The 23,662-nt window shown below is 42.2% G+C and overlaps 1 protein-coding gene across 1 annotated transcript; it reads right to left on the bottom strand.

Annotated features, from left to right (window-relative positions):
- Positions 1 to 335: 335 nt before the first annotated feature.
- LOC308317280 (nuclear receptor-binding protein-like) lies at positions 336 to 23,364 on the bottom strand. The gene is made up of 18 exons (XM_080766156.1): positions 23,208 to 23,364; positions 22,210 to 22,586; positions 18,926 to 19,048; positions 15,322 to 15,423; positions 13,358 to 13,447; positions 13,126 to 13,166; positions 12,918 to 13,012; positions 11,606 to 11,689; positions 11,086 to 11,144; positions 10,890 to 10,988; positions 10,546 to 10,678; positions 9,693 to 9,783; positions 8,622 to 8,672; positions 8,309 to 8,444; positions 7,144 to 7,197; positions 6,416 to 6,479; positions 3,701 to 3,756; positions 336 to 3,256 (listed from the first exon to the last, which is right to left on the bottom strand). Exons 2-18 carry the CDS (start codon positions 22,465 to 22,467, stop codon positions 3,161 to 3,163), a joined length of 1,632 nt encoding a protein of 543 aa, XP_080622282.1. The 5' UTR covers positions 22,468 to 22,586; positions 23,208 to 23,364; the 3' UTR covers positions 336 to 3,160.
- Between the last annotated feature and the right edge of the window lie 298 nt (positions 23,365 to 23,662).

The raw sequence follows: 23,662 nt of genomic DNA, 5'->3' as shown, positions 1-23,662 counted from the left end.
TTAGAACGTTATCAGCTGTAACTGGATCCGTTCATAACCAAGATCTCGCAGTTTACATTCCTGGGTCGCCTATAGGCCAATGGGTCCCCCCTTCCCAGTTTGCATTATGCTCACAGTGACCAGAGTCACTCAGAACCCCCATTTGATATAAAATGTGCCGTGTGCCCGTGTTCATTTAATTAAACAGTTACAGAGTCCATTTGGTTCCTATAAATAAACAACAATAGCATATAGGGGGGGGGGGGGGGGGGGGAGATAAAAATAAAAAGACATGGCATAATGTAATGTAATACTTAGCTCTGATGAATAAACAGCTCGTAGCAAAAGTGCATTGTTTAACATTGTTTATTTGAAAGAATACCCAAAGTACATACCGATAGGGCCTAATCTCATGGTTTTCACTCTCTCCAGCTACATTACAGTCTGTCAGAAAGCAGACGCATGCGCGCAAAGTGTCATACATGTATCAATTGTGTCAGAACAAACACAGGTAAAGTGCAATCAATGGATCACATCTATAACACCCCAATGACCAATTCATATCAATTGTTCCAACACCACTTTGGGTAGAAAAAGATTTTGTCTGAAGATAAAAATACAGTGAACATGAGAGAGCATCATTATAAGGCTTCATTGATGGTCATATTGGTTTAACATGTACAGGAGACAGATAAACACACCCCTGACTTGCCTTAGAGCAGCATCTCTTTGGATTATACAATCTGACCGTTTCAAAAATAGAAATGTAGATAAGAGAATAAAATAAGGTTAAATCAATGTGATCAGATGAGCTACAGTATAGCAAGAATGCAGACCAGTGCACAATAGCTGAATATGTTAAAGTAATTACATCAGGAGGAGACCTCAATTCATCTGATCTCAACAAAAAATCTGCTCAAGAGAAGCACAACTAAAGTTAACATATTTCATACCATATAAAAGTCCATACAGGCCCTGGTCTGCAAGGATGACAGTATAACAATGTAACCATCACATATATTCATCCTTAAAGAGAGTGATAAGGTGATCTACAGAGAGAGAGAGAGAGGGTTTGACATCTATAGTTTCCATCCATCGGAAGCTAGCCAAGTGTAGTTAGCCAAATGTTTATGTCTGTGGTCGTTTCGAAGTAAACCTTCTTAGCAGAAACTCTGCCCCGAAAGGTCACAGTATAGTTTAGTATAGTATAGTTACTCGTCACCATTTTATGAACAGTGAATCTCTATGTGGTCTTTGTTATTCTAGGAGCTTGTTGTGGACATAACTCCTGATTTATACTCGGTTGTCATGTTGCCATGTGTCTCACCCTAGAAACAGCAGAGCTGCTTGCAGATTGGCTATCGTCGGGGTGCGACACCCACGACACAAGTGATGACCGAAACATCAACACAAGGTCAAATATTCTGCAAGATAAGCCACTGACGTCTCCCCTAATCGTAAATCAAGGCACTGACTCGACATCTAGGATATAAACACATGGACGACCAAACCCTCTCCATTAAAGGACTCGTGATTCAAGATCAAACGTGTCTTCAAAACTGACCAGACGCATAAACATGGCAAAGCTTCTGATTTGACCTCATCCAACATATCAAACCACAGCTTTGCGGTGGACCCTTAGTTCATATTATGTCATGGGGCCAAATTCTACTATATAATTATTATTAAAATTCAAAAGAACATCTCTCTGATGTAAAGTCACTCCAAGGGTCTCAGTGTAAGCAACCCTTGGGAGTAGGGGTCTCTTAAATGGATGTCAGTAGACTCACTGACATCAAGCCAGGCCGGCTGCCACTTTTGCACGCTATGGTCAGTTATCAACACAACAAAGAAGAAGGAACAGTAACAGTACAGTATTGTATTGGCTCAGTCTCCAGACAGTGTGGTCTCACACCACAGTAAACCCTTTGTTTAAAAAAAAAAGAAGAAAAGAACAAAAGAAAAAAAAAAAGACACATTTATAACATAAATAAAACTCCTGACATCTTCCATGAATTGTAAGCGAGAAGAAGGCTGGCTTCTCTTTCCACAGTATGGCAGCTAGGTTCAGGACACGTGCACAGTCTAAACACTGTGTGGCCAAACCGAGGGGACGAGCGTCAACTCAAGGCAGAGTAGCATGTGTGCACGTGTACACCCGCTGAGCAGCAAACACATAAAATAACATACAAATGTGACCTAAACAGAGCCGAGAGAGAGAACCTTAAGGCGTGTCTGTGTGCACAGACATCTACAAGGCAAACCGTACAGAAACGTAAAAAAGCGAAATAACACAATAGGCCTACATTGAAAACCACCAACACTGACTTGTGTGTCACAGTAACCATGTCACATCTCAACTCGACGGAAGAACAGCCAGGAGTCATAAACGTGGACTGAACTGCTACGATGCATTTTGATCAATAGTTTTGGGTCAAGTTATGTTTACCGGTACATTCTTCTAACGTGGAATTTAGAAAAGTAGAAACCATGCCTTCTCATTCTGACCCGTTAACCTTAACGTCTATATGTTTGGTAGTGATGGGGCTGGAGGTGTAGATCAGACCAGAGGAGTATAGAACTGATCTAATGAGGAGATTCAGTCAGCTAGGGGGAGGGGTTTGAAATGCATCGGCCTGTGATACAAGTTAGAAATACATTCTGTCACCCTGAGAAGACAGACTCAGTTAGACAAACCACTCATCATAACCATCACCTACAGCATCCACGACTCTATGCAACCAATTGCCACTGCTTTACAGGTTGTGGGCGTTAACGTAAAGCATGGTTATGTTTGACAACTAGTACTAACCCACTCACATACTCCTGAAGTACTAATGAGACCGTTAACTATATTAATGAGGTAACTTTCAGCTCGTCTTCAAATAAATAGCAGATCCCGCCATCAGGTAAAATGATACACTGCGTACAAATTCATCGCGTATGGCTTTCTGAAAGAGCTTGAACGTTTCTTTTGACACCTCCATGTTTTCTCATTAACGGCATCATCTCAGCCTTAGCGGGGGAAAAAACCGACAACAGGAAAATTCAGAAGTAGAACAGGGTCGATAGAGTCATTATTATGACGAGTCCATATTGAAGATGATTAACAGCATTGACACATCATGAAGAAAGAGTAACAGCGATGATCCGTACGAAGAGCCTGTAACCGCACAGACCCCTATGAAGACACCGTGACGGGATTTAGGGAACCGTTCCTGTTGAAGAACTTTGTGAAGGCCTCCTCTAGCACAGACGCTAATCTGCTTTGGTCCATCTAGTGACACAAAACACATTCAGTCAGGTTATATTTTGAGTCGGATACGTAGATTAGATATACTGTATACAAAAAACTATGGTTAAGATCCAACAAACAATTCCAAATACTGTGTATGTACACACATCCAGACTCAGATAATGTCAGCGTCTACAGACTATAATTAAAGTCTGTAGGGAAAAGCCAGATGTTAAAGCCAGTATGTTTTATAAGAATAAAGAATAAATGTTGAAATATCCCATCTCACAGAGCTGGAGTGGACACAACTGTCGGTGGGTGTATGTCATAGAATTTGCATGACTCATGTACTGTACATTACTGCTGGTGTGGGCACGGCTGCGTAGGTAAAGAGACCATTGAGCAATGAGGGGACAGTGGGTCACCACCCTTTTCAAAAACACTTTAGGATAAATATATCAAGCTCAATTACCCCCTCACTCTTACCTCACTGATGAAGCCCAGTTGTACCAGCTCACCAGCCAGCTCTTGAACATTCTCATCTGAAACACAGAACACATACAGCAAGGCACTTAGAATGTGTGACCACACACAAGCCTCAACGCATACACACACACACCCTTCCAGCGTAATAGACAGGAGGGACCAGAGGAGTTACCACCTCCCCTCACGTCCTCAGGTCATTTCGGTCAACGTTTTTCTTTTTAAACTTATGTTTCTATATCAGTGGTTCTCAAAGTTTTTCATGTCAAGGACCCCAAAAAATATTTTTCCATCTGAAAATATGTTGTTCCAGGGACCCCTCCCACAAGAAGCAAAGATATGAGTTAAAAAACGTTCGCTCTGAAAGAATATATATTATTCAAAGATTTGCGCCACATTCTCACGTTTTTCCAAAAAATAGCAGATCATCATGTTATGCTTTAGCTATTGAAAAATAGCAGATCTACAAGCTCATAGCGCGCCACTCGTAGGTCTGCTATTTTTTTTTAAACCGAAGAACGACTGACATTTTTAGAATCTGATCTCAGGTCAGAATGGGTTAATCAGACCAGTGTGTGTCCAGTGGAAACCTCGTATGAATCTGATCTCAGGTCAGAATGGGTTAACCGACTTAATTCACAGGCTCACAAAACCATTCCAGTTTAACCTTGGCTTTAACCAAACTGGACAGATTCCCCAGCCCTGGTACTATATCTAGACCCTGCCAGAGAGCAGCTTTCATGGTCGGCTGGCTTTTAATAAACTAGCTGCACTCGGAATAAGAGAAAGGAAGAAAAAAAAAAGGGGCTAGGGCCGGGTGATAGTCTGGGAACACACTGGAGGTGGACACCTCAAAAGTTGTCGATGTGCCTTTCAGACATACAACAATCTACTGTGTATATGACGTTCAAGTTCAAAAGTTTGCGTTTTCACGCAAGTTGTTCCGATAGTTACCGATACTGGTATTACGAGTACTAAACATTACTATACTTGTACTCGTACTCGGTCTGACAAAAATGGTATCGCGACAACTCTACTTATTTGACCATTCTACACTCACTTTTGAGCAACATAGTCCCATTTCTTATGGAATAAGAAGACATTTCTTTTCTGCAGAGATCCTGTAAATTTCCCCGGTAGTTTTGTTTACGACTACTGTAGTCTCGTCTTCCTTTGCACATTATTAGCTGGTGATGTCAGTGGCAAACATACTGTATTATTGAGGCGTACGAAAGCACCCTGCTTTATTCGTATATGTGTATTGCAGCAAAAGTTCAAAAGTGCAGCTCTGACAGTCAGAATGCAGCTGGTGGACCGGGGAGAAGAGAAAGAGAATACACTAAAAAAAACAGTGTGCCCATGTGTCTGTCTGTGTATGCAATGTGTGCGTTACATGTGCGTACAAGTGAGAGTGGGATTCCAATGAGAGGCGGTTATACTTCCCTCGTTCAGGTCGGTGTGGTGTGGTTCGAATAATAATAATAATAAATAATTACATAATTAGGGCGAACAACTGGCCTCGTCAACACCTATCTGTCAGGGCCTTTAGAAAGAAGGAGACCCGAGGTAGGGGTGAGGGACTGGGGTTAGGGGAGGATACTGGAGTCAACTTGTGGCTCAGTGCACTGCTACGTTGGACTTTGCCATCAAGCTACATTGATAAGAAAAGTATAAAAGAAAACCCTCTGATAGCAGGAGAGCAGCAGGAGAAAGATGAAAGGGTGTGTGTGTGTGTGTGTGAGAAAGAGAGAGTCCCTCTCTAGTGGAGGGATGGTCAACTCCTACCCCAATAAAGAGACAGCTGTCAGTAGCAGCCTCTACACATGCTAAACATTCTCTACACGCCTGCAACACTACACATGCCTGTCATACTAGTGTGTGTGTGTGTGTGTGTGTGTAATCATACTTCCCATACACATATTTTAACCAACAATTGTGTTGCGTGTCCCATTTCCCCTTTCAGTAAGACGGAAAAAGACATTGTTCTTATAGCAAAATATTTCAAAAAAACCTGTGTCAAAGACACCAGGGTGAAACCCATTGAAATATTAAGAACAAAACAAACAAGCAAGCAAGCAAACAAACAAACAGATGTCTAACTTTGCATCTGTCCATAACAATCTCAAAGTGCCAACACCTCTCACTGGAATCCCACTTTCACTTTCACACGCATGCAACAGTGCGTTGCATGCGTGGCACCGCACGCAACAGAGTGTGTGTGCATAAAGGGCCACACAGGCACCACAAGACCACATGCAAACAGAGTGCACATTTGGAGACACGCAGGCACCACATTCTGTGGCAAAATCTGAGACGTGACAGTGACCCGGGCTAAAATGTACGTCATGTGTGTAAAAATATCACAGTGTCTCAGAGTACAGTTATTTTCTTTAATTTGTTTCAGCAAGATCTGTGACAGAAAGCCAGCACCATGCTGTGTTTACATACAGCCTAGTCTGGTGTGTGACTGCTGCCTCCCACAATGTTCGAATGCGTCCGGTCAGTCATAATGGTCTAGAGCATCTGATCAAGCGACAACGCTTTAAAATACATGTTCGTGGAACGGAAATGCCAGCTTCCGTGTTTGGATTTCGGGAGGTGTAGTTCCTTTCAGACTCAATATAGCATTCAGATATTGTGGAATAGTTGTCTGGCTACGCAATATTACATACAGCATGACAGATTTGTGTCCCGTGTGTGTGTGTGTGTGTGTCTTACTTGGTAACAGGTCACAGCTTAGATGTCTGTTGAGCTTGTCTTCCAGTTTCAACAGTAACGTCAGCTGTCAGAAGGATACATCAATTCAGCTTGTTGTTGTAATCACCACACTGCTGGTCTACTGTTAGCTTACCGAGCTAGCTTTATTACATGGCTCGGTTGAATGCTTGGTCAATATCTGAATTCAGCAGGTGAGTTATGTCTTGATAATGACCGCTCCGCTCTATAACAGACCTCTGCCTAATCAAACCCTCTGAGCACCAGCTGTGCGGTGCGCCCCGCTTGATTTACTGCGGTTTCCAACATGACAGCCATGTAAACACACACACTAGTGACACACAATGTCATTTACATTTAAACATTGCTCTCAAAAGTGTTTTTGAAAACATTTGAGCGAGAAATGGACGAAGCAATAGTAATACCCGAAAATGGATTCTATTTGATCAACTCACACCCTTGTTTTCCAGCCCTGCAGCTGGCTAGACGCAGCCAGCGCGAACTTATGGAATACTTTTTTTGTAATAAGCGGGATAATATCTGGCTATGTCAACTCCCTTCAGGGAGTATGACCACCTAGCCAGATATTATCCCTTACATAATGTACAGTAGTTACTAGTTAGTTGTACTACATTATGAAAGGAAACAATAACCCGGGATAAATTACATTGTGGACTTCAGTCAGGGCTTTGGTTTGTGACCTTGTCAATGAACTGTAAAAGGAGACTTACATGATGTTTGGCACCTTCCTCCACAGGCTCAATGTTACACTGCATATGAACCACCTACAGAAAACAGACAGGGTAAGGTACAGGAAAAAAATCACACCCGTGTGAAGTGAGGGGCGCTCTTATCATCATACTTGATCTCCAGCGGTGTCATGGTGTTTTTTTTACTGGTACCACAGCGTTTTAATGACGCCACGTGCACGCTTGTGCATGTGCGCATCGCAGAACACAACACACACAACACAGCTGATATAGGCTATTGTTAAATAGTGCATGAGAGTTTTAGACACAAACACAAAGGTAGATTTAAAATAGTCAGACAAACATCTCTACTGCACACTAGCAAAACGAAAAAAGTTTGGACGAATGAATCTGTTCCGGGAGGAGGCATTCTTCTTGTGTGCAGAACACCACACAACAGCAGTACGCCTACTGGAGCCATAGCCTACTGCTGTAAGTGTGCATGCGTGCTTACCGTGCGCTCGGGTATAAACGGTTAAAGCTGTCCTGTTGTTAAGCAAAGTGGTATCCATTTGATTCGTCACGTACGGTACTGGACGCGGCGTGAGAATAGGGGCGGGCGCCAGTAAACCTAGACCACTGGGTACTCTGTGCGTCTCGGAAAGTCTGGTGACACGAGGTTGATTAGGTGAATCTTCTCTTGAATCTAGGGGGAACGCGTGTTCTAGCGTGCACGCACACGCACCGTTTCGTTCCGTGCACGTCATAGACTGGTGCACGTGCACGTCAAAAAAAATGACCGGTACCAAGGCGTGGTACTGCGTTCTACGAGGATGACACCACTGTTCATCTCACGCCGGCACAATTTGCGTCCTTACTTTTCCGTCTTCACTTTTCCGTCCTCACTTTTTGATATAAGTTCTTTGTCCCCCACACATCTCAATATTTATTATTTGCCACCGACAATGAAAGGAGACGACGACAAGAGCGCCCCTCACTTCACACGGGTGCGTGTGATTTTTATCCTCAATACGTACTTCGCTCAGCCAATCAAATGGTGGTTTGATTTTTTAAGTGGTTGCACCACAGAAAAACAATTATCATTAGCATATCTGCAGTGGTGGTAGGAGTTGGTCTCCCTACTCTTCCATTGAGAAATGTAGACCCTGGTTTCAGGTAGGAGACACACACACACACACACACACACCTTGCGTGTCTCCTGTTCTGCAGGTTCAGGTGTGGGCGATTTGACTGAGGGAGTGACAATAGGAGATTGGACCATTTCCTGTTGAGGCTGCTGAGGGCGCGCCACGCCAAACGCCGTCAGGGGATAGATACCGTTCCTAAACGGAGAGGAAAAGGAAATGAGATGTGATGTGGTGAGACGGAGGATAAAAAACTGTATATATTATTATGTTGAACCATTCTGGAAACAGGTGAAGTAAAGAAAAGTAGAAACTAGTCCTGTGGTGCCCCCGTGTGGCTTAGATAGTATACTGCAGAACTTTATAGCATCTCACCTCACGTCCTCCAGGAATTTATCCAGCTCCAATGCAGGGAACTGAGAGAGTCTGAGGAGACGAGAAACACAGAACTACATTACGGATCGTATGGGTGGGGGCAACTTTGACCATGTGGAGAGGCCCACTGTATTTCCACACTCCACCCCCAGAGAGCCGCCACATTGCATATTACTGTCGTAGCAAAAAATAGCCGATCTACAAGCTCAAAACGTGTGTAGATCAGCATTTTTTATTTTTTTATCCTGAATAATTCTTTGCTATTTTTTTAATTGGAATCCTGTAAAAAAAAAATCCTAATTTCAAATGCATTTAGTTATGGTTATGTTAACTTGTTGTGAACTAAATACAAATACATTGGACATACAAAAAAAAAGACAATAACATTGTAATACTAGTAATTAGCTGAAATCAATAATATATCAGTATTCTGATATTAACCTGCGGGCCGCATTAAGTAAACCCCTGGGCCGCCAGTTGCCCATGTATGAGAATGAGATGGATGATGTCTGATTCTGAATATAGTTTCTGATCAAGATTATGAACTGTAGTAGATGGATATGAGCAACGCTGGTGTGAGATAATATAAATAAAAGAAAAAATCACACCTGTGTGAACCAAGTGGTGCAACTCCCCTCTCTCTCTCTCTCATTAGAGACACAGCACTACCCCTCTCTCTGTTTCTGGCGCCCCCTACTGGTATAAATGAGTAACATACTCGTGCTCATACAGGTACAGGATGCCACAGTGCAAGTACAACAGATATAAACACTCTTTCATTCCTCTCTCTATAAAAATGTTGAATGGGTAATTGGTACCTTAATAGGGTGTACGCACCAGGGGTGTATTTGTTTTGTTTTGTTGTAATGTCTCTGTCTATGTGATTATATGTATGCAGCTGTGGTCCTGTCTCCAAGACAAATTTCTCCCAAGGGAGACGAAATAAAGACAACCTTGAACCTTGAACCTCATAGACACAGGTACACAGGTACACGGACAAAGCTGGATGTAGAAGTGGTTGCACCACTTAATAAAAAACATCCAGCCAGACATTAGTAAAAAATGGTTTACTTGAGCTGCACTGCATCTTTGATCTCAGCAATGATGAGGTTAGGGTCCATGTTCTTTGTGATTTCCTCCAAGGCATTCTCAGGAATCATGTCTGGAGAAACAAATGTGACCAGATTTGACTGAGAGCCTGCCATCGCGCAAATTCCAGCTTTTCAACAGAGATAAACCTCTATTTTTTTTCCAAAAATGAGTTAATAGCACAGGCAGACTCTTCACATACTAACTATAGCATGTCTGAAATAAGTGTCAGAGCTGAAATCGACATGTCAATATGAAATAAATGTAGCTGGGTGTAATGTTAGAGACCACAGAAGTGAACCTTTTCAAGCCCGTTTTCTCAACTCGCCGTTTCTCTGCAAGACATTATACTCTATAAGCCATATCTCCAAAACTGGTGGGTCAAACTGAACAACCAATATGTCAATTTGAAGCTACGATTCCCTGCTTTCATTATGACATGAAAAAGTCTGTATGCAGTCCCTCAGTCGAATTTGGTCACAAATACTAAGCATCAACACAGCATGACGACCATAAATTAGAGTTCCCAACAGGCCTAAAAATGAAGGCCTGCTCTAACTGGGCCGGCCCCGACTATGTTACGCCCGGGGGAAAAAAAGAGGAATAAAATAATAAATAATTTATATAGCATATATTTTCCACCCGGCCTGGCCCGAAAACTCTACCATCAATAGCAACCACAACATACTGACTATAACAACATAGTGAACATAAACGTACATACCGGTACTTGTTTATACTAGAGTCACGCACTGGAAATAGGCGATTTACACAAGTTCACAGCGTGTCGCGTGCCTGACTATAAACAATACATCGTCATACTGTGTTGTCTTACGTTGGTGGCTGACAGTGCAGTGTGCAGCCAGTAGTTTGAGTTGAGGAACTTCAAACAGAGCCTGGTTGAACAGCAGTTCTCTGGCGGTAGGCCTCCTGGTAGGATCACACTTCAGACATTCCTGGATGAAGTCCTGGAGAGAGAGAGAGAGAGAGAGAGAGAGAGAGAAAGAGAGAGAGCGAGAGACACCCCCACACACAGAGAGAACAAGGGATGTCATTTATCTTACACACACACACGTGAGATGTGAATATCTCATAAATGATGCCAAGCCAATGCCACACACACCTGTCAATATATATTATAATAATATACACTTTGTGTAACCGTATTCTTTTCTTTACCCTCTGCAGGGGGTCCTCCAGGGACTGAATGGCGTTGTTGATGGCCTCCTGGGAAACGTACGAGGACTCTCCATTACCCTGGATCTCCAGGACCGCCATCTACAAGAACGCACGTGCTACAGGTTAGTACGGTAGCTTGTTTTGGGAAGCTACTATGACTGATAATGACGTGTGTTTTTATAGAGTTGTGCTTCACCTCTAAGGCACACATGCCAAAGGAGTAGATGTCCACAGCTGTGGTCACATCAGCAACCGCTACAGAGAGAGAGAGTGGAACAGAGAATTCAAGACAACACAGTAACCCATCAACTACGAAAGAACGGTCAGCAGAGTCTGCATTTTAGGCATCAATGTATGAGCAAGATAGCTGGGGTAATGAATGAGACCCGGGTACTTAGGAAGGGGAAAGCTATTGCTATGGATCATACAACTCACCCACTATAGAGACTATACCATCTTTTACCATCAGGACGACGGTACACAGTACCAAGATACATTTTGTCCCCACAAGTATAGGACTTCTGAACTTTGCTGCTTGGTACAAAACGCATTTCCGCAAGGACAATAACGTCACTTTCTGATCAGGCCAAAATATAAAATGTCTTAAGTTAACAGTTTGTCTTGCAGCTTCACACAGTTACATAACGGGTCTCAAGAGTTAATGTGGGGAAACATTTATGTGACTTAATAGATAAGGGAACATTCTTCCACTATACCTCCATATTCTGGAGCAAAGAAGTGCAGGTTCTTCTGTTCTTCGCGACACGTTTTCACGTGGTTGTTAATTGTGTCTGGAGCAACTGGAGACGTAGAGAAGAGCAAGAAGAATAGCAAAAGAGACGAGAAGGAAAGACGGAAGAGGAGAAACAAAGGTAGAAGTGAAGACCAAAAATCAAAGAGGAGGGAGAGATAGAAGGCAAGGGAATCCTTTGTACCGGTGTCGACTAAAATGCTGAGCAATGCTCTGAAACGGTGTTTGCGAGAGGTTAGATTAATCATACTATTTGTAATGTTGTGTCCCCACTCTGTTATAGTATTTCTATTCGATTTTTGGCACTGATGTGTTTTGTGTGGCTGCAGCAGGGGCAGTGGCGTGCACAGATAGACACTAGGGGGTGCTAGAGCACCCCCTGCCCTTTTGGCAATGTGCTATTAAAAAAAAAAAAAAAAACGTTTTCTTTTTTTTCTTAATTTGTAGTGTGTGGACCATGGTTGGTGACATTGATCAATTCTTGATAAAAACACTTCTACTATATTATTTAGGCCCCCACAATCTAAAGCTATATTTCTATGTCAGTGGCTCTGGATTAAGAGCGTCTGCTAAATGCATAAATTGTAAAGTGTGGTTCTGCTCGTAGCGCCCTCTAAATGTCTGTGCACGCCACTGAGCAGGGGTGAAAGCCCAAGCGAAATGTCCCTTTGTGGACAATAAAGTTTACCTTCACCTTGAAGGAGGAGAGAAAGTGACGGACATAATATTACTTTTTAGAGAAGATACGTTAGGCTATGAGAGGTAGTTCAGTGGTAGACATTTTTTGACTTTTTTCACAGACAAAAACCAAATTAAAACTAAGCTATGATGACTATAAACTAAGACTAAAAAATAAATATATCGACAATTCCGCCACGAAATATAAACTAGACTAAAATGTTAGATAGGTACTAGTGGACCAATATAGAGATCCAATATAAGAGATCCAATATAAGAAATCCAATATAAGTCATTTTTCTCTACATGAGCTTGTAGATCTGCTATTTTCAGTAATAATGAATTCTCATTATGACGGCATCAAGGCAACTAAAACGGCATTTTAGTCAACTAAAACTAGACCAACACTAAAGCTTTCCAGGTGACTAAAACTACATGAAAACTATTCCAAAGCCAATGACTAAAACTAAAATCAAATTTAGCTGGAGAAGAACTTTGGTCGGGGTAATTCGCAAAATGACAAAAATTGGGAGAAAAAGGGGAGAAATAAACAATGTACCGCCAGCTTCATAACCGGCTGCCATTTGACTGTTCCATACCTGAGCCGATCTTAATGAGGCCATTGTGTTGGATGAAGATGGTGTCACAGGTCAGGTTACCATGGATGATAGGAGGGTCACAGGAGTGGAGGTAACTACACAGGACACACACACACACACACACACACACACACACACACATTAACCAACATTATAGAAACAATATACCACATTAATATAATGTAATGTAGCGTAGCTGTACACTGACCTGAGAGCAGAGAGGATCTGGTTACACCATCTCTTCCAGGCCTGCAAAAAAAAAAAAAAAAAAAACACAATACGATTGAAAATTCTATAATTACACATAGTGATACATTTGGTTCCGTTTCTACACTCTGTCTGAGGATTTCACCGTCTACGAGGCTATACTGACATCAGCGACATGACACAACATACATGTGGCGGCCGTCTGAAGTTTGTACCGATGTTAGGACGTTTACCTTTTCATTCATCGTCTTGTGATTCTTCTTTGTCTTCTTCAGAAACTGCTTCAAACTTCCCGATGACATGTACTCTGTGATGAAGATCACCTGTGGATGAGGTCACGCGAAACGCATGAGGAACCAGACCAGGCAGTAACTAAGTATGTAAACGAGAGTGAACACAGCAGAGTATATAGATCCTCAGCCGAGGCCCAACAATATCCCCAGTTTGTTCATTTGGCACAGGAGCAATGGTCCTGGGCCCTGGGGTCACCAGAACTACTAGGCGTCTAACATCTCGGGGGGCATGAATGAGGAGCGTGCACAGCAAATGTTGAGATATATGTTGAATTCCTGTTCTGTTCTTTAACTATATAGAAGTGTCTATAGAGCGTAGCAATCCCTCCCCCTTTCAGAACAACGAGTGGCCCAGGAAATGAATCGCAATGCATTTGTCCCCGACGAAACAAATAATTACAAAGAAGAAAAACAACAAACTGCTGTTTTTTTTCTACTTTCTAATTCTTTGTTTTGGCCCGAAATATTGTGTGTGTTGTCATGATTTGTCACGACAAGAGTTGGCTTCGTACGACGCTTAAAGGAGAATTCCATGCTAGAATGCTTTCTTATCTTTCTTACCTTTCTTTGTAGTCCCCACCAAAGAGGTCCAGGTGTTTTTTTGTGCAAAAACTCCTTATTGGCTATTTTCCCTACCATAAGCCCTCAATGAATTACATTGCATTGAATGGGAATTTAATGGGGCTATGGGGTGTTATTCTAGTTCGCTTATTTCCATCGAAAGAAGTAGTAAAGTGTGCCGCTTGGGATATTATTTACATTATGAAGAGAGGATATATACAAAGAAATTATAATTTTGAGCGATGGAAATAAGCGAATTAGCACAACACCCCATAGCCCCATTCAATTCCCATTCAATTCAATGCAATTAATTTAGGGCTTATGGTAGGGGAAACAGCCAATAAGGAGCTTTTGCACAAAATAACACCTAGACCTCTTTGGTGGGGACGTAACAACTACAAAGAAAGGTAAGAAAGCCTTTTAGTATGGAATTCTCCTTTAAAAGGTCTTTAAATAAATAAAGCACGAAATGCCTATGGGACAAATGCATTGGGATTCATTTCCTGGGCCACTCGTTGTTCTGAAAGGGGGAGGGACTCTTATTTGTACGTCACTAAATGTTTTGATGAATTGAACAAGGTGGACCCTGTTGTAAACAAGTGTAATGCTTAATTGGGTCGTCCACTCACAGTTAACAGTCTTTGTATTGAGTTTGTGCTTGAAATGTACTGTAATTCTGCAAACTGTTAATACATATTTCAATCAATCAATCAATCAATCAAATGCTAAACGGGGGCAGACTAAAACCAAGACGAAAAATGTTCGTCGACTACCTATTTTCACTGAGGAAACCTAAATGGAAACTAAATGAAAACTAAGCTATGATGACTAAAACTATGACTAATTATACTGACAATTGTGTCAACAAATGAAAACTAGACTAAAATGTTAGGAGGGGACTAGTGGACAAGAGATCCAGTATAAATCATTTCACAATTAGTTGCATGCTGAAAATAGCCGATCTTCAGGCCCACAATGTGTCGCGCTGCGACGCGTTGTGAGCTTGTAGATCGGCTGTTTTCAGCAAGTGTCAAATCAGCCACTACGACGGCATCAAGGCCCGCCACCTGTAGATACAGTAGACTCAAATCTTATGATATTTAGTCGACTGAAAGTAGACTCACACTAAAACATTCCAGGTGACTAAAATGTGACTAAAACTAAATTAAAACTATTCAAGAGACTATGACTAAAACTAAAATGCCCTGCCAAAAACAAGACAAACAACAATAAGCCTCTGTCAGTGGATCTGTATCAGACTGTCAGTGGATCTGGTCAGTGGATCTGTATCAGACTGTCAGTGGATCTGTATCAGACTGTCAGTGGATCTGTATCAGACTTACCCGAGCTCGGGTATCCTTGATGTCGGCCCAGTATTTGTGGAACTTGACGATGTTCAGATGTTCCAGCTGGATCAGGTTGTCAAACACTGCCCTCACTTTGTCCTGTTACACACACACACACACACGCACACACACACACACACACAATCTGGATCAGTATATGGACAGGAGTTTTTTTTTTTTTTTTTTTTTTTTTTAATTTTTATCCCACGATTTTGTAACCCAGTTTTCTTTTCACCCAGTGCCAATTATCTAATGTAATCCTGGGCGCTACACTTCCTCTGCCAACCTGGGGGGGCAGCGGACTGACCTCATGCCTCCTTCTATGCATGAGGAGTCCAAGCTGCTTCTTTTCACCCGACAGTGGGGAATTTCCCCGGCCGGACGTAGCGCGTGGAAGGAACACGTTATTCCGACCAGTTCCTTTCCCCTCCATCAGGCGCCCCGGCTGGCCAGGGGGAGGTAGTTTTAGAGACCGGGATTACGGCATGTTTTTGTGAGGGTACCTACCCTAGGGGACACGGGGAGACCATGTCAGGGTACCTACCCTAGGGGACACGGGGAGAACATGCAAACTCCACACAGAAAGGCCCTTTCGCCAACCTCCGCCTCGGGTATGGGCACTGATGACACGGAGGAGGGAACACGGCGCCAGTGCCCACAGCGTCCCCAGCGGGAATCGAACCCAGGACCTTCTAGCTGTGAGGCGACAGCACTACCAACTGTGCCACCGTGCCACAGACATCATTGTCAAATCCAAAGATTTAAAACTTGCATTCCATCCTCGAAACTTCTGACAGCTAATTGTCATCATCCTCTGCCTCTGCCACCAAGTGGTTAGATAGATTTCCAGGGTGGCGATAAAGGATGGTCTTGCTTTCATAGCCTGTGTTGAACATAATACACAAAATGTACGTTTCGTTCGGATTAAAGCACAAGCACTGCGGAGAAACTGTGTTCGTTTACCTAACAACGTGGACTCTATAGCGTGAGCGTCCCTATTCTGGGGTGAACATTCTCATTTTACATCAAAAGAAGAACCAACCAACCAACTCAGCCATAAGCCTGAGAGAATAGGTGTCTTTCAAGGGTAGTACAGTACATAGTTACTATGCATTTACTTAAATGATTGGCTGTGGTAATAACTCAAAGAATAAGAATAACTCAATGACACCTTACAGAGTACATTCAATTGGCTTTGAATTTTCCAAACCAGTCTAGCTAGAAATTAGAATAAAGCAGACACAGAGAGGAGGAGGGGGGGCAGAGAGAGATACGACCAGAGAGTTACCGTTTTCTGTTAGTTACGGCATCTCAGGGCCCTCATGTATACATGAAGCCAACCAGCTTCTCTGACAACGCCCCTTAGGCAACAGTTCAGCAGTTCATTTCCACCACAATGACTCCACACTGGTTTTTCCACATTGTATATATACAGTGTATAATTGTATATACAGCTGTATGCATACTGTAACTGTGTACACAGAGCCAGAAATGTAGAGCAATGCTTATTGCTTAATCAGCTACAAATGCTATCTTACAGTTGGGCAAACATCAGTGTGTACAAACTGGTTCATTATTTAGGCCAGGAATGATCTTATAGACTAACGTGAAAGTGGGATTTATCAAGCGATTCTACACAGCCTATCCTAGCGTACATTTGATCTTAGCTTTGATAAATCTCACGGTTGAAACCGACCATCATTTAAATAACACGCCCTTAAATATTCTCGAAGCGCCCGGATTTCACGACATGAAGAAGCGGAGCCCAACTGTGGAAAACGGCAGTCTTTGTCAGTGGGATGATCTGGGATGATCCATGATGGAAGTATAGCCTACAATCTTTGTCAAATAACCTACATGAATGACACCATTTCACATCGTCGTAATTAGCACACAATAATTTAACCAATTACGACGAGCAGTAAGTGTGTCAGAAGACTGGTGAAGAAAAAATTAAATAAAACAATATGCATTTTTCTTTTTAATTCTAGCCATGGGTAAAGATGTATAACAATTTCATATGACAAATTGTTGATGTATGCCTTTACATTTATTAGTTTTATAGCTATACATTCTTGGAGTGGATAGTTGGATACATAATCATGTTTTAGATGCCTGTCAGATGGTCAGACAATGCTGCTCTGCATGTCTACGATGGAGCAAACAGGTGCAGCCAAAGCCTACTGTAGACCTGACGTGAGCTTTGACATGCCGTATGACGTCAAAAGCCAAAGTCACGATGGAATGATAAATGCAGACAATTGCATAATTTACATTAGGTCTACACCAGTGGTTTTCAACCAGTGGTGCGGGGACCACCAGTGGTCCTTGAGGGGGTTTCCAGGTGGTCCCCAGCTAAACGATGGAGAGTTGGTAACCATGGACAGTTGATCACTATGGGCTCCATTTTCGTCCATGCTAAACCCCTTATCCCTAAACTACTTTGCCTTTTTTTTTTTTTTTCTATTTTGAAAAACATTTTTGAATAGTTAAAATAGCCAATATACATTGACAAGTTGTGAGCTTGTAGATTGGCTATTTTAACTATTCAAACATGTTTTTTCAAAATAGTAAAAAAAAAAAAGGCAAAGTAGTTTAGGGATAAGGGGTTTAAAATATCCAGTATCCAAAGACAACATATTGAGGCTAAATGTCATCAAATGGTAGCCTGTCTCCAGCCCTGAATCGCTACCATTTAAAAAAAAAAAAAGTTGGAGTGGGCTGATGGAAGAACTTGGTGACACATTGCAGGCAAGTGACTCCCTTCCTAAATGTAGGTTAGTCACTATGTAAATGTTTAGCAAGATGCAAACAAAGCCCAAAACATGCTCAAACTAGTAGGGTTATACTGTAGTATATGACGGTGCAGCATATACTGTACAAAAAAAAAGACCAGATCTACAAGCCTACAGCCTACAGTGGTTAGTGTCCGCCCTGAGACTGGAAGGTTGGATCAGGTTTGGTCATAGTTACCAAAGACTCTGAAAAAATGGGACCCAGTGCCTCCCTGCGTGGCACTCATCAAGGGTTGGAAGTCCCTGCGACATACTAGCGCCATGTCCAGGGGGTGTACTTGTACATCAAGCTGCCTCACGCTACAGAAACAGGAGAGAGGCTCCTGCCCTATGTACAGTACAGTACACCAAATGACACGGTGTAAGCTTGTATACATCTATTGATAGCGTGTCGACTGTGTCGATATACCGTTTCACTATCTGTTCTTTTTGGAAAGTGACACACCTGCATGATGGATTATAAATTTGATTATGCTTTAGGGAAACTATAGTGCATTTATGAAGAAAATGGTGGAAAGAAACGCTGCACAGTTGGGTCAGCATGACCCAATGACATGTGTTCTGCAAACACGCACGTGACGTATATTACATTATATAGACGGTCAATTTTACATTAGGCCACTGAAGTAGAATCTTGTTTGCCGACCCCCGACATATCTAAGGGATACCAGGTCATGTACAGTGGTATAAGTCTACAATGACACATAAGCTAGCGACGCGTGCCGTAATATACCAAGGTAATGTATAAGTGATATAGTGAACCAGATAGAATCCTCTCCCTTTCTTGTTCCTCGACTCATATTTACCTCCTGTAGTTTGAAGTTCTTTCTCTCCGAGAACATGACTTCATTCCACACCACCTCCACGCCTTCTTCTGTGTCCATGGCCAGATAGGCTGCGTCTATACCTGGGACATTACGCTGATTCACCTGCAGCAGAAATGCATGGGAAAACAAATTATTAGGTGACTTGTCTGTGAACACCAACAGAGAACAGCATCAGGTCAACTGAAAATACTCAGGAATCCTGGGTTGTGTGACTGTCCAACTGCATTAACCCGTTTAGACCTGAGGACGATTCTACAAATGTCTTCTAAATCCTGACAGTTTTCTGAAAAATGTCAGTGGTTCTCAAACTATATCATGTCAAGCAGCCCCAGAATTATCTGTATTTTTCAAAAAATAGCAGACCTACAAGCTCATAGCGCGGCACAGAGAGCTTGTAGATCTGCTCTGGATGGATTAAACTAAATAACTGATTACAGCAAGATATCCATTATCCAATTTATCCCCGTTAACTCATCGACGCTGGGCGGCAGTGGATAAAGGGTAGAGTGGCCTGTAGAGCAGCCGATGTGAACCGCAAGGTTCCCCAGAGTCAGTGTCCTTGAGCAAGACTCTGAACCCCTAATTGCTCCTGATGTGCTGGTCGGTGCCTTGCATGGTTTCCTCTGCCATCGGTGTATGAATGTGTGCGAATGGGTGAATGTAATGCACAATCATTGGATAAAGGCACTCATATATATATATATATATATATATATATATATATATATATATATATATATATATACACACCGGTATGCACGATTTACCACTTCACGCTCCTTCCTACCTCAAAGAACTAGTCTCCCCACAAAACCAAACTTCTCCAGCCCCTTCTGCTCGACCTACCCTTTAAAAAAAAAAAAAAGCTGCACTGGTTTTACCTGCTTAGATTTTTTATAGCGGTGTGATGGTTATTAATTAATTAATTAATTCAAGTCAGGCCTAAATGGAAGCACCTTGGACAGCAACACACGACAATCAAGGTTTAACCCCTTTAATTATTTAGTAGCTACGGTTTTCACTGAGGCATTTTGAGACGGCAATCAATTCTCTCTCTCTCTCTCTCTCTCTCCAGCATGGCTCTGGGCGAGAAACCGTGAGAATGAACTCTGAACCGACTACTGTATGCCTACTGTAGAATTCCGGTTGGGGATGCATTGTTGCCCCACATGAATGCCCAACTGAGAAGTCTGGTCTCGCCAGTCGTGCTACAAGTTGTAATAAAACATGCATATACCATACAAACTAATCCAAGAAGTACTTGGAAGAAATTATTAATTTAAGGGGGGAATAATTTTGGAGCAAGTTTTATACCCAGCTTTGTGTGTACCCCATAGCGATGATTTGATTGGCCGAGCACCCCATAGCGATGATTTGATTGGCTGAGCAAATTACGTATTGAGAAAGGGAAAAAAACAATCACACCCGTGTGAAGAGAATAGATTTCAAAACACTACTCATAGTCTACAAAGCACTAAATAACCAAGGCCCTGCATACATAACAGACTTTTTACTATCACCATACACTCCATCCAGAACACTAAGATCCTCCACAGCAGGTTTACTTGTTGACACAAAAAGGAAAAAGAAACCACTAAAGAAAACAGGAGAGGCCGCGTTCGCCTTCTATGCACCAAAACGATGGAATACAATTCCTCAGGAAATCAGAGAGGGCAACTCCATCAACATCTTTAAACACACCTCTTTAGATTGGCCTTCTCAATCCTCCTATAGCACTTTATTATAGAAGGTTCCCCGGTACCTTGCTTATTCTCTCGAATGCCTTAGCTTAGACCTTAGCTAAGGCATGTTGTGGGAAATATGAAGACTCAAATCTATATAGTATATGGTTCCATGCTAGTCTGTCTGGTCGTGTCTGTGAGCAACGACACCTTGGCCTGAAAGCCTGTCTCAATCCAATCAAGTTGTATGTAAAAGGCTATGTCACACCTATTGTTTGTTATGAGACCCTGCTGGGCCTGAATAGGTATCACTAGGTAGTTCCTGTCTCAGGAGGAGGGGCGATAGCCAAGACAGCCATTGTATTGTACCTTTGTGATGGTCATGTTTATCTGTGGACCTGCTATTGGGGTATAAGAGAGGACCTAGGGAGAAGCTGAAAGGACTGGTGGGAGGGAGACCACGAGAGAGAGATGGAACTGAGAGAGAATGTTGAGGGATCCAGGGCTCCAGGCTAGGCCTGCGAGACTGAGAGACGTTGTTTGCTTGTTGCTGTTCTTCTGAATAAACTTCTAAGACATACATTCACCCGGATGGACATATATTGATTTCCATAACAGGCACTTAAGACTATTTTCATGATCTTATATGTATGTATTTTTTAACTCTGACCTTTTATTCCCCTCTTATGTTGATGATTATTTGCATACGATGTAGATTGTGTCTGATATGTTATGACCTAACTGTAAAGTAAAGACAAGTATCCGATTTCTGTCCTGCCTGTGAAGCACTTTGAACTGCAACTCTGTATGAAAGGTGCTATATAAATAAAGTTTAATATTATTATTATTATTATTAAGTGAGGGGCGCTAATATATTAAAGTCTAACTCATGTTGATTAGGTGATGTAATGGTAATGTAAAACAAACGGTGCCGACACAAACATTAAACACCATTAACAATAAAGAGACAATATGACGTAATGATCCCAATATGATGTATCAATGGCATTTTTAAAACAAACATTGAACTAAAAACAAACATTAAACCTGCATGATGATAAGAGCTCACTTCACACGGGTGTGATTTTCGGTTTCTGCCCACCAAATGACTTTTGGTGTTAGCACTATGTTATGCTTTTAGCTATTGAAAAAATTGCAGATCTACAAGCTCATAGCGCGCCACCGAGTGGCGTGCTACGAGCTTGTAGGTCTGCTATTTTCAAAAAAAAAAAAAAAAAAGAACGACTGACATAGAAACATAGCTTTTTCAGAAAACTGTCAGGATGTAGAAGACATTTTTAGAATCTGATATCAGGTAAAAATGGGTTAATGGCATTTCTATCTCTGGGACCCCCAATTTATATTGTAAAATCAATGTTATTTTAAGTGTACAACTCAGAGTGTACATGTGTACACTCTCTGAGTTACAGACCTAGAATGGTCCATTTGGTTCCAAACTATCATTTAGCTGGGGACCCCCTGGAACTCCCTCAGGTACCCCTGGGGGGGGTCCCCGGAGTCCGGACCCCACTTTGAGGAACCACTGTTCTATACATCATAATTATGTGATCTCTCTTTCACCTCCTCTCTGCGTTTCTGCCAGCGGCCACAGGGACTCTCCTCCAGGATGTCGGACTCATCCTCGCTCTCGTCCTCATCCTCCGTTGCCGTGGTAGCAGGAGGCGGTGGCGGCGCCACGGACACGGGTGGAGAGACAGACGTGCCCCCTGCCCCCCCCGGCTGGGCGTTGACAACGCCGTTCCCGGTTACAGGTCCAGCGGTCCCCTCTGCCTTGGTCCCCTCCACACCTGGAGGTGACTTGGCCTCTCCCTCTGACATGACTTGTGTGTGTGGCGTCCCTTTGTGTTGGTTGCTCTCAGGGGATATCTCTCGCTCTCCGTTGGTCCTAACTCCCCTCTTCTCTTCCTTCAGAGTGACCTGGGACCCAGGCTGAGGAACTGGAAGCAAATGCAAACATACTGTTTTAGTTCATTCTCCCCCCTTCAGACTTCTTTGTTGACTTCTAATTTCACCTCCAAATACTCCACAGACAATAGGAAAAAGCTTGTATACATTTCAAATCATCTTATTGAAAATGGCACAAACAAAAAGCAACTTCCTGGAAGTGAACTTGAGAATGCTTATGTTTTGTCAAGTTTGAGGAGGCCTATAGATACAAAGTTTTACATAACCAACGTTTACTATCAATATGTAGTCTTAGTACTATTGAACAATACTAATGTTGAGAACACTAGGCCAACTATAACTCAGATTAGCTATCCAGCTACAGCACCTGAACAACCATGTCATAGATAGTTAACTAATCTGTAATTCGGCATAATTTGTTAGCAGTGAATTCACCAGTCAGCTATGTTCTTAGCCAGCTAAAAAGAGACGAACTGTTAGCTTTTAGCTAAACTCAACTTCAGCCCTCTTTCTTCTTGCTAACTTTCCTGGCTAACAAGCTAACGTTATCTAACTAACCAACAACCACAGACTGTCAACCGCCAATAATGGGACAAAAAGGCTACCACGCAACACACAACCACTGTTACGTTATTTATCTTTGGATAACTTACTGGAGGAAGAGCTATTCCGCGCGGACACACAGTCAGAGCATATTGTTCATTTCGTCAAGAATGTTGCTGCTGTTGAATTGTTGGAGTGGAGTGGGAGGGGCCGCCGACCCGTGGAGTGCTGGAGGAGGCTGGCTGCGCAACCAAAACGCAGCCTTAAACCTAGAAGAAGAATAAAATACATCGATGTAAATAATAATAATAATAACAACAACAACAACAACAATAATGATAATATTATTAATAAGGGTAGTAATAATAATAATAACAACAACAATAATAATATTAATAAGGGCAATAATACTACTACTAATAATAATAATCATAATCATAATAATAATAGGTACCACCGCCACCAGTTAAATATATGTCAGGTTGTGCAAAACAATCCTAGATCATCAGACATTTAACCTTCCATGTAAATAATCACTGGTTGATTATAATATTAGGTAGTAGTT

This window comes from Protomyctophum bolini, assembly GCF_963924005.1.
Source record: "Protomyctophum bolini genome assembly, chromosome: 1".
Taxonomy (NCBI): Eukaryota; Metazoa; Chordata; class Actinopteri; order Myctophiformes; family Myctophidae; genus Protomyctophum; species Protomyctophum bolini.
This window is presented reverse-complemented; position numbering and strand designations above follow the sequence as displayed.

What these genes read in the sequence shown, in the direction of transcription:
- LOC308317280 (XM_080766156.1), bottom strand. Translation starts at nt 22,467, where the DNA reads ATGTCAGAGGGAGAGGCCAAGTCACCTCCAGGTGTGGAGGGGACCAAG. An exon ending in TTGGCATGTGTGCCTTAGAG is followed by an intron (nt 10,989 to 11,085) that starts GTGAAGCACAAC and finishes GCGTTCTTGTAG; the next exon opens with ATGGCGGTCCTGGAGATCCA. An exon ending in CAGAACAGGAGACACGCAAG is followed by an intron (nt 7,198 to 8,308) that starts GTGTGTGTGTGT and finishes TGTTTTCTGTAG; the next exon opens with GTGGTTCATATGCAGTGTAA.